The sequence below is a fragment of the Lutjanus erythropterus genome, chromosome 15 (genome assembly GCF_056507025.1).
Source record: "Lutjanus erythropterus isolate fLutEry1 chromosome 15, fLutEry1.hap2, whole genome shotgun sequence".
NCBI lineage: Eukaryota > Metazoa > Chordata > Actinopteri > Lutjaniformes > Lutjanidae > Lutjanus > Lutjanus erythropterus.
Window position 1 is genome coordinate 12,724,975 of NC_139331.1, and position 12,026 is coordinate 12,737,000.

General features: G+C 39.0%; 1 protein-coding gene across 1 annotated transcript in view; it reads right to left on the reverse strand.

The window, feature by feature from the left end:
• The window catches only part of phip (PHIP subunit of CUL4-Ring ligase complex), a 50,955-nt gene extending 43,908 nt beyond the window's left edge, over positions 1–7,047 (reverse strand). The window contains exons 1-5 of the mRNA XM_084736830.1: positions 6,694–7,047; positions 6,521–6,579; positions 6,405–6,434; positions 6,194–6,253; positions 1,181–1,331 (exon numbers count right to left, since the gene is read on the reverse strand). Coding sequence (XP_084592956.1) covers positions 1,181–1,331; positions 6,194–6,253; positions 6,405–6,434; positions 6,521–6,579; positions 6,694–6,733 — 340 coding nt within the window. The 5' untranslated portion in view covers positions 6,734–7,047. The remainder of the gene's footprint in view (positions 1–1,180; positions 1,332–6,193; positions 6,254–6,404; positions 6,435–6,520; positions 6,580–6,693) is intronic.
• Positions 7,048–12,026: the final 4,979 nt, after the last annotated feature.

Below are 12,026 nucleotides of genomic sequence, written 5' to 3' on the forward strand. Positions count from 1 at the left end.
GATGTAACCAGGAAGTCAACAATCATGCTCTTTCTGCATGTCTCAGAAACTACAGAAATGTTTTTGAAGAAAGAGAAGAACAGTCATGGATTAACTTCACATTTGATGTCAAAGAAAACGAGACCCTTTTTAAACCATCTTGAGCAACAATGATTGGTGAAAACACAACAAACCTGAAGCAACATTTGCAGACTAGACATCCCAAACTTCATGCAAAGATAAATACACTTAAATGTTTTATTGTTCAAGCTAACATTATTTTATCAGCTAACTAGACCCGCTGCGTTTTTAATAAACTCGAACTACGATACAGGCCAAAAATTAACCAGCGCTGGAGGCCTGGTAGCTTAGTTAGCATTCTGCAGCTAGTGTGGGTTCAACTTCCACTTCTGGCCCTTTGCTGCATGTCATTCCCCCTCTCTGCCCCCCTTTCTTGTGTTCACTTCAGCTGTCTTACCTGAAATAAAGATATATAAGCCCCCCCACCCAAAAAGAGACTAACTGTACTGTGCTGTTACTACTAAGAAAAGTGGATGACCCAGAGTGGCTAATCTTTTATCCTAAATTAAAAGATCAATTGACACACTAAAGATCAAAAGCCTAACGTTTCACTGTCCTCAGACTTAAATAAATATATAAAAAGAACGCACATTTGTAGAAATGTTGTATATTTAATGTTAGTCATGATGGAAGAAAGGAGCAAAAATGTAGTATACTTCATGTTAATGTTTTTAACAGGTTAACAGAGGTTTTCTCCATGAGTATATAATAAGTCTGGCAGAGAAATAGAAATAACGCATGACAATTTAAATAAACCTGTTTTACCCAACTACATGTACTGTAGATTTTGTCAACTGATGCTAGACAAAAACTAAAACAATTCAGATTACTAAAATATGACTAAAACTAACTGTTAGTCAGGCTAAAACAAAATCAAAATTTGCTGTCAAAATTAACACTGATAAGGACACACTATATAGTTTGTATTATGAATTGTCTATGCTGTTTTGCATGCATGCATTTATATTTGCATAAGTACAAGAACAAATGTATTTACATGATGTATAAGTCTACAGACATGCAGAGAGATGTAACACGGTGATTGTCTGAGTGGGTGTGTTTGCATATGTGTACATTAGAGTGTCTCATGTGTTACATCTTGTACTGTGTATCCACTCACTCTTGCTGGTGCGGAGGAGATTCTGCCTGCCGGCTCCCAGCAGGCTGGTGAGTCCAGGCACGCTGGCAGGGACTTCGCTCTCCAGCAGTGGACAAACTCTGGTGCAGACCTGCAGCAGGTGGTCTGCACTGATGTGCCGGTACAGCTTCACCTGGACACAAACACACACACACACTGAGCTCAGCTTGTAGTCAGACTAGTAAATGACAAAATACCAGTCAGAGGTGAGCAGGGTAAAACAGTAAAAATAAAATATCCTAACTAAATAAAACATAAACAAATTAAAACCATACAATCATTGTTCCCACACCAGAGCTGTGGACTGTGGCTTTCAAACCAAGTCCATCTGGAGGTTTCTGGCCAGAATTCAGCACAACCAGAAATGACAGCACAACATGTCCCAGCAAAGTTTTTTTCTGTTCATTCGACTTGGGCGCTGTGAAAAAAGTCTTATAATGGTAAGGAAAATGTGCAGACAAACACATATGTAAACAGAACAGGCAATGTTGAGATCAGCAAAAATGATTCAGCTCATGTCCATATGTTGTACAATTACTCTGTGTAATTATTGTGACAGGCCTTGTGTCAAGACATTAAACTTGGACTAGTTCTACATTTTTTGTTGCTCAGTGAGCAGTAACTCTGACAAAAGTGTCAAAGAAAAAAAAAAGACATGCCTGTAAGGATTGATATGGTATCACATTATTACACCAAAAATTAGTTAATGACATGAAGAAAACCTACTCTGTTTAAAAAAAAAAGAGGTACTAAATAAGTATTTACCAGCAAATGTGGCCTATAGAAAATATGGTTCATTCTTAGTCTGGACTCCATTTAGATACTCTAAAATAAGCAGACTTAGAAGAATGCCTGTAGGTTTGCAAAGTATTTTTTTTATTTTTTTTATTTTTTTTTTTTGAAAAGGGTGCTCAGTGCCCTTTTAAAAACAATCCTCTGAGGGTGTGAACAGAAATTAACTGAGTCGGGCAAATGAGCAAAACATTAAAATGAATAAATAACAGGATTCCTACAACTTTTCTATAGTCAGCTTTTCCACAGCTTTTCCAGCACCTTACAACTGTAGTAAAATACATATTTATATAGAACTAAAACTATTCATCAATTTATCGATTATTAAACAATTATTAAATCAACCACCAACTATTCTGATAATCAATTTGAGTCATTTCTTATGAAAAAAAAGTCAAAATTTTCTGATTTCAGCTTCTTAAATGTAAATGTTTTGTTTTTTAATTCTCTCTGACAATAAACTAAATATTTATTTATTTATTTATATTTGGGTTGTGAGTAAAGCAAGACATTTGAGGACGTCATCTTAGGTTTTGGGAAACACTGATCCACATTTTTCACCATTTTCTGACATTTTAAAACAAACGACTATTAATCGCTTAATCAAGAAAAGAATCATCAGATTAATCTGCTCTGAAAATAATTAGTTGCAGCTCCACTACACAGGCCTGTACTCAAAATATACTCAAAATTCTGCAGAAGGGTAACAAAGTTTCATATTTAAAAATGTGTTGACTGTCTGTGAGCAGACTTGGCATCCTGATCAACCTGTCTGAGCCAGTATCCCACTTTTTAAAAAAATATTCCTTTAACTATTCAGTCAGGTAGTGATTTATCATGAGAGTAAACCATCTGCAATTTCAAGCAGTTTTAGCACTTAATTTGAAATTCAAGCATTTTTCAAACCCTGAAAACACGACATGAAAAATCAAGTTTTGGGTTTCATGAGCAAAAAATATAAAACATAATAAAGACATTCTTTTTCATTGAATGACATTTACTCTAAAACTGTGATAACCCTCATTTCAAACACATGACAAGCACTCTGGCAAAATTATTAATTATTAAATATTTGTGTCGCAAAATGAAAAAAAAAGATAAAAGAGCATCTACAACAAAATAAATGAAAATCAGTTACATTTCTGTCTTTTAAACTGATGTATGGAAACAGTTCACATTCAGCACAGTGGCAGCAGAGAAGGGGGTGTGGCAGCAACATAAGCATGAAGCAGAATGAAAGTCACACTCACACAAACACACTGTGGCTCGACTCAACTGACAGAACGGCCTGCCTCTGAGGAAACACACATGTCGGCTGAATGAGTGGAGCAGCAGCGATACACCACAGGATGAGAGAGACAAACATGCAGCAGCACTGTGTTTGTTTCAGAATGATTTCAAAAATGTATTCATTTAAATCAGACATGCAGTAATCATCTTTATTTCAGACAAATCTGATTTAAGTATCTGAACGGGGTCAAATAAGCCTGAAATTAAACAATTAATGCACACACACACACATATTGTCTGTCTCTGTGACAGACACCCACCCACACACACACACACACACACACAATTAATGACCCCTTAATTGCTTTCACATCCTTGCTGGTTCAGAGACGTGACCAGTGTTTCTAAGCACATATCAAGGAACAATCCCCCTCTCAGGTACACACACAGCCACAACAGTAACTCACACACACACACACACACACACAAATAAGTGATTTGTACTAATAATTTGCTCAATTTTAGGGCTGCAAATAACGGCTATTGTTGATGAATCTGTTGATCACTTTCTTGATTAATTGATTAGTTCTGCAGTCAATAAAATGTGAGAAAAGGGTGAAATATGTCGATCACTGTTTTCAAAAGCCCAATATGATGTCCTTGATGTCTTGTTTTTTTCCCCAAAACTCAAAGATATTCAGTTTAGTATCAGAGAGGAGCGCCAGAAAATATTAACATTTAAGAAGCTAGAATCAGATCATTTTGACTTTGTTTTTAAAGAAAACAATGAAAATCTCAAACCTATTAATCGATTATCAAAATATTTGGTAATTAATTTAATAGCTGACAACAAGTTGACATTCGATTCAATTGTTGCAGCTCTACTCCCTTTTACTTGCTTCTTAAGGGTAATGGATAACAGTCTGCCAGTCACAACAGAACCATCAGAAAGCACATGGCCCTACACACACACGACTGCACAATTATCACACTGCTTTTCCATACACTTCAAAAATCAAGAAATATCACTTAATCAAGATATCAATCTGTTTAGTTCAGCCACTGCTGAAATCCACATATTGTTGAAGGTAAAAATAAAAATTTATAAATCGGTGTAAATATGGTTGTAATCATAATAAGCTGCTATTTTCTTTAAAAACATAGCTTCATATTTTTTATACCGTCTTCCTGATCAATTTGATCTCAGAGCAGGACACAGGGTTTGTGTTTCTGAGCACAGATCAGGGAAAAGACCTCTATCGGGTAGAACTACAACACACATCAAATGACTGATATGTATTAACAATTGAACGGATAACACACCCCCAGTCACAACAGCACCACCAGAAAGCACATGGACCTCTGCTCATTCATGACTGCAAGTTACCCTCTGTACAATTATCACCTTACATTCCTGTTCAAATATCAAAAAATACCACTTATCCTGGATATCATTCTCTTATATGTATATGTTCTAATTGAAAACAGCCATTGTTGAAGCTCACTCATCATTTAGGGTAAAAAATAAAAATTAACAAATTCTTGCAAATATGGTTATAATGATAATAAGATGCTATTTTCATTCAAACATAGCTTCATATTTTTGTATATTGTGTTCCTGATCAATTTGTGCAAATTACAATAATTATGCATCTAATTAATCCGCATTAATTAATTAATTAGCCACAATTAATATCATTAATTATTACAATATCAGTAAAGCCAGGGTTGATTCCTCATCTCATTGTTGCCCAACCCCCTTCTGTACCAGTCCTCAGACATCAACCTCCACACAACCGCTGACAAGCATGTCCACACCGTGATCCCCTGCTTCTAAACGCCCTGTTTTCCATTTGGTCTAATAATTAAAAACCCTCCGCAGTATTTTTTTTTTTTCAATAGAGGAAATTATGCACAATAGACAGGAGGCAGGCTGGGAATGGGAGGAGGAGGAGGAACCGAGAGCTGAATGAGCCAAGCAGGAAGAGAGAGGAAGAAAAAACACGCAGGCAGGCAGGACGCTGTCAATAATTTCTTAAACGTATGGATTTACATCCCGGTCAATCTACACTTGTACAATCTCGTCTTTGAGTGTTCATGTGTCTGTCTATGCGTAAAAGAGAGAAGAAATCCTTCAAATATGGACGGATTAAACAGGGCATAGGTCATCATTTGTATATTCATGTTAAAATAAACTTATAAAATAGCAAAAAAAAAAAAAAGTACGGATGCACACTTTAAGCACGCTGACAAAGAAATAAATACGCACGCTTTGATTAATTCTCTCCACGCCCCCATGCGTAAAAGGCGCTTTGGAGTGAGCCCTGTTTGTTTACATGACAATTAGCACGTCAATTAATAGAGCGATTATAAGATATCAGCTCCACATTACCTCGCATCTTCACCACAAACTCATCTGCCTCTTCTCTTCCATCCGCAGCACAATCCTCCCCACAAAAAAAAGCTCCAAATATGCCTCATCCAGCAGCAGCAGCAGCAGCAGCCTGGCCAGCACCAGAAGGGAGCAGCTTTACTGAATATACTGTTTATATTCTCCTCAAAAAATGTCCTGTTTTCTAACTCCGTCCTTGCCCCCTGTGTGTGTTTTCAACCCATGCACACACAAATTATCTTGCAGGACGAGAGCGCCTCCATCTCTCTCTGGCTTGTGGCGCAGGGAGTCCCTCCTCCGGATCCTGGCGCTCCTACACCACAACACTCATGACGTATCAACATTTCACACACATTTTCCCAACAACTATTACAACCTTTTGGGCATGCATGGCACCAAAGTGTGCACAGGACCCCGGGAGCCGACCCCTCGGTGCCCCCGCACGGCCCCAACTTGCAGCCAGCTCGCCCCGCAAACCGCTTTTCGCTGTCTTCTTTGCCACCTGATTTAAAAATTGCGGGAAATTCAATTTTTATTTTGCTCTCTAAAAACTTTTTCCTCAGTTATAGGAGCTCCCTTACCAAATTTTCGTACGTCCCGGGGTGTTCCTGCCCCGTCCAGTCCAGCCTTTTGGGCAGCAGCTGAGATGGAAAAACAGTGTCGAGTGTGATCATCCAGTTCATGAACGCATAGAGTGATGTTTTAAAACAGTAAATGATAAATCAGAGTAAAAGCAACACCACAAAGTACAGTGCAGAGAGAAGCATCTCTCTCCTATTGCTGACTGCTTACCTCCTTCTCCTCCACCTCCCTTATCAGGGTCTGAAAATAGCATAAAAATACAAAAATTACACCCCATGACAATTTCGGACATGTTATAAATTATCCTAAAATGCAAAAACACCAACCTCGGCTGCTTTTTGACACGGTCCAGCTTCTAGAAATCGGGCTATTAGGAAGTACAGTTCTGGTATGGTTGGAGGGGGAGAAGAGGACGGGAGCTGCGTTAGAAGAGGGCACCGAGGAAAATTGGGGGGATATTACAACAACCATGACATATTTTCCGATCTCCTTTACTCACCAGAAGTCAACTGCGCGATGTGTGTACTGTCTGAAGCCATTTTGGTGTTGTTTGCCAGGGCAGCGCCAGAGCCTGTGTGGTGGGTCTAGGTGGCTGCCCTGTAGCTGTCACTGTTTATCCACCAGGAAGAGGCTGCCTCCATTCAGCTTCGCTCACACTAAGTCCCGGCTGCGTCGAGTGGTATTCCTGCGCGGAGCGACAGTTAGTGCACGCAGCGCGGTTTACCCCGCTAAACCCTGTCTTTCCCTGGCAAAGAATAAACCGCCGTGTTATCTCTGAGCTAGCTAACTGCCCCTCAGAATGAATTTTAGCGGCGGCTGGTCTGTTGTGGAAGTATGTTTGTTTCAGTCCCCCTCCCCCTCAAAAGAAAAAGCGGGTCGTCTAGAAGGCAACTCTTGCTTTGCGAAACTCTCGCGAGATTTGCTCGCGTTGTTTCTTCGCTGTACGAACTACTTTTATTTTACGAGTCGGCAACGCTGTGGTTAAAATTATGAGAGATCTAAGGGCAAAAACACTTGGTTATGGTTCGGGAAAGGTCATAGTTTGTGTTGTCAATTTCTCTCGCGAGATCTTTCGCAGGTCTGGAGTTCCCTTCTAGACACCGAAAAAGCGCTAGCCCTCTGCGGAAGAATACGAGTGGTGTGCTTCACGCACGCCACTGTAGAGGGGAGGTAGTAATGGCAGCCTGCTGTAGAGGATACATTGCTGCAGAATAGCTGTTATTTGTAGATAAATTACATTTATCACGTTTAAATAATTGCAGTCTTATATGTCTGTAGTTTAAAGTTCATTGCGGATTGATACAACGTACATTCCTGCAACATTTTTCTGTATTTCTCGCTGCGGATGTAGAATATAGCTCCCGTGTTTGAGAGGGATTTACAACCGTTTCCACCGTCACAGCTTTCTTCTATTAAATATTATATCTATCCGTGTTAATTCTGTGTGTTCTCGCTGTCCTCGCTTGTTATTGCTCTGTCGGTATTGTGTAACAAGATGTCTGGCTAACACACCCACTCTCTCTGGGAGCCGTTTGGTGGGGAAGTCGTCCATTTCTCTTCCAAATACTGCCAGGCAGTAAAATGGGGGAAGGGTTGGAGAAGAAGGGGAATGCAGCTTAATGAATGAAACCTCGTGAGTTACAGGAATTTAATGGCAATGAGACATTTTGTGTAAGATACATTATCAAGGAAGGTTATCAAGGAAATACATATGACAGCACACTTCCTCTATGGTTCTCAAGAAAGTTGTGAAAAAGGAACCAGCACTAAGGTGTCATTTTCAGCAAGTAAACAATATGATGCTATTATTTGTCTAAATTATAAATTTTATATTTTTATTAAATGCATGTATTTTACAGTAGTTGGCCAACAAAAATAACAAGCTCCAGTCTTCTACTGGACAGAACTGTTATTTGAAGTAAAACATTAAAGAAAGCACAAGTGATCAATTAGGTTACTGCTAATTATTAATGTTGAGTCTCTCTACACTCTGTTGAAAATTACTTTACGTTGTTAATCGCAAACAACAAACCACCTCCTAAGTGAGGCCAGTGTTGTGTTTTGTTACAATCCAGTAAACCCATAACATAAAATTCAATATGAGAGATATTTACACACCTACCAAAAAGTGTTGCCTATTTCAAACATTTCAAAAGCCAATGAAAATATCTTAAATTGTTTTAGCTCACATTTTCCTCCATGTCATTTCTTTTCACCATAGTGTAAGCACTGTCTGTGTGTGTTGGTGCTTATATGGTGTAATATCAGCAATAAGAAATTATTCTCACTTTTAATCTTTGTTTATAATGTGTATTGTAAAAATCCAATCCAATTTCAGAAATCATAGACAGTGGTATAGCAACCAGTCTCCTATTTATATAGCACATGTCTCACTTCAGTCCCTGGCAGGGACACCAGGGAACAGACGAGTTTGTGGCAGGGAAGAAGATGATGATGATATAAAAACTTGAACAGATGACTGGCTAATTCTCAGCCTTTGTTATTTACAGAAAATTGGGATTTGTGTTTATGAAACCAAAACAGTTGGTTTAATTACTGCTTTATTACAGTTTTCATATATATAACTTTTCCTGTTAAATGCAGAGATTATGAGACAGAAGTTCACACAAAATTACTGATTCTGCTCATTTAAATAGAATAATTTATTTTTTGTTATTCATAAAACACGAACTGTAAGAGAGAACATGGTGTGGAATATCAGCTGAAAATGCATCATACACTCTACATCTTAATACACATCATGAATGCACTGGTGTTTGTTTATTAAAGGGAACTGACAGTTTGGGATAGGGATAGTTTGATAGCATTGGTGTGTGTGTGTGTGTGTGTGTGTGTGTGTGTGTGTGTGTGTGTGTGTGTGTGTGTGTGTGTGTGTGTGTGTGTGTGTCCACAAAAAACAAAACAAAACACTGCATCCATGAGTATCTGCCAATAGCTGTTAATAATATATTTTTAAGGATGCACTTTGCTCAACATGGCCATGTAGAAAACACAAATTGTATAAATTGCATGAAGTTCACTTGGCTGTTTTGCTTTTTCCTTCCTAGGGTTTAAAATAACTCCACACAGCTGACGTGATCACAGCACTGCTGACAGGTCTCACTCATGTTCCCCTACTGTTCAGGCTGCTCATCCGTGTTACTCCTGACATTGGGGGGGGGGGGGGTTGCAGAGCCATCGTAGGGGGGAAACATAGAAAACCAATGAAACCTTTTTTTTATCAGTTGCTTCTCCAGCTTTTGTTAGATTTGTTAGATTGATAATAGTTCTGAAGTGGGTTATGTGAAGAGGAGCATGCCAGAAAAGTTTGGGAACCACTGGCAAATATGTAGAACATATTGGATTATTCTGTTTTCCCCCCAATATCTGATCCCTGATTTTGACTAGTAAAATCTATTTATATTGGACTGATATAAATACATTGTATTGGATTGGCCCATTTTGTAAACAATGTCCATCAGTCAGTAGAGAAGAAATGGTAAAACAAAAAATAAAAATTAATTACACAAAATGGTGAAAAAAAAGTAATACTTATATCAGGCTGACTTTTTTCACTTGCATGAATTTGAATGGAAGGTAATCACACAGCTGACTTAACAACACTTCAAGTTCAATTCAAGATCATTTTATTGAGATTTTCAACAAGTTTTCCAGGGTTGGGAGGATATATTCCACATTGTTATAAAATGAACAGTAATATCATACTCTATAAAATAAAAATCTAGGCAATGATATTGATGACAGTTAAAGAATAACAAACACAAACACACACTACCTCCCACCCTCCCCCATCCCTTGGTTATTGAAGACAGGTATAAGGCACAGTGATATAAAGACGAAGGAGAAGAAAAGGAAAAGAGTATGTCTCTCCTAGATCAAGTGTTCCTTTCCATGTCAAAGGTAGAGCTAAAGGGTACACTACTATATTGTTTGAGTGTTACAAAAGTATGTCAAGAGGGGTCCCTAGATTTTATAGATGTTTTCCTCAGAGCCACTGATTGAGATGCGTATCATCTCCAGTCTCGAAGCCACTGATTAAGCGTGGCGGGGCAGCATCCTTCCACTTGAGTAAGACTGCACGTCTGGCCAAAAGCAAGGCAAAGGCAACCATGCGGTGCTCGGCAAGTGTCAAATGAAGACTGTCTCTGTCAGTAACACCAAGCAGGGCAAACAGAGGATCTGGATCAAGTTCTTCTTTAGGACACAAGAAAGAGTGTGACATCACTCCTTTCACATCACTTTTGTATGCGAGGACATAGCCTGTGTGTGTGGAGAAAGGTGGCATCACTGTTTTCACATTTGTCGCAAGTTGGAGAAATGTCAGGGTACATGCTTGACATTTTAACCTTGGACAACACTTTTAAAGAATTATAATAAAATCAAGATCTTATGATTATGAGAGGATGCTTGATTGATGATTATAGTTTTTGCATACTCGCCTCTATTGCTGCCGGGAAAACAGAGTGAAATCTTGACTGCTGGAACCCTGCAGCTGGGTCCCACGCAATGAATGGTTTAAATCTAACCACCAGACTAAACCGTCCTGCAATCTGTAGAACATACTAGACATTGTGGCATGGAGTAAAGCCAGGTTTGAATCTTTATTAGGCCTTGTCAGTCACTTCTGTTTTACTTTTCATCTGCCCCTTTAACTGTGGTTGTTATTGTGCTGGCAGATATGACCACAAGGAGGCAACCTCACTCTTTTCCACTCCTATGTGCACAGGGCCAAAGAGGAGTCAAAGGTTATGAATAATGAGGCAAATGTGATCAGATACATACTGAATTTCCTGTAATGTAAATAGAGATTCACTAGTTGTTAGTGTGCAGAAGAACTGGCTTGTGTGCTTTGTAATAGACACGTCAACTGTATTTTCTGTTATTTTATTTTTAAAACCAAATAAATCCACCCACTTCGCCAGCTTGTTTTTCCCTTATTAATCCTGATACTTTAATATGCAAGCAGGAGTAAGAGGTGAAGTTAGATTAGAGCAGTCTTCTCTCTGTGGGATTCAGGACTACCACAGAAACTGACACATTAATCCAGGGAGGTGATACACTGAAGGGACAGAACAGACTTCTTGAAGTGGTCGTATATTAGGTACTTATCCATATAGTCAGTGTATTATCTACAGTAGATGGTGATCATCACACCCCCAGTTTGGAGAAGCAGCAGGAGCACCGGTGTGTGATGCACTGCTGCGGACATGATCAGCAGCAAAGAATATTTTATAAAATCTGTGTACACTAGAGAATACTTTCATACTTTGCTGTCAGACAGCCTTTTCTGGTGGGACAGTGATGTTGTAGAAGCCAAGTATCGCTGTCTGCAAACCAACCAAACTACTTTGTTCACACTCATTGAAGTTACACAAACAAACTAACTGGGTGAGGCCACAGTAGATCAGCAACTCCTGACTTCTGCGAGGTAAAGTGACTGTCATTGCCAAAGAAGTCTGGTTAAGCAGTCTGAGTTTTTTTTGTTGGATCTTTCTTAAGGTGGCAAAATACTTTTCTTTTTTTTTTTTTTTTTGCTGACCCAGTCCCAAACGGGGGGGTGCCGACTGCCACCCTCTCTGAGTAATACGCTGACTGTGGATAAGTACCTCGTACAACACCTCTTCCAAAAATCCAGATTATCCCTTTAATGTACCTGTGGCAATGTAAGTTATAGCTTGTGTTTGCCGTGCTCGTGCAGCTGAGTTCTGCATGGTTGTGCGGAGTTTAATCATCAATATTGTACCTGTGCAGCTTTACTCTGCATTCAGTGGTTTGTTGCATGGGATAAAGTGTCAGCTCATCCTTGTGGAG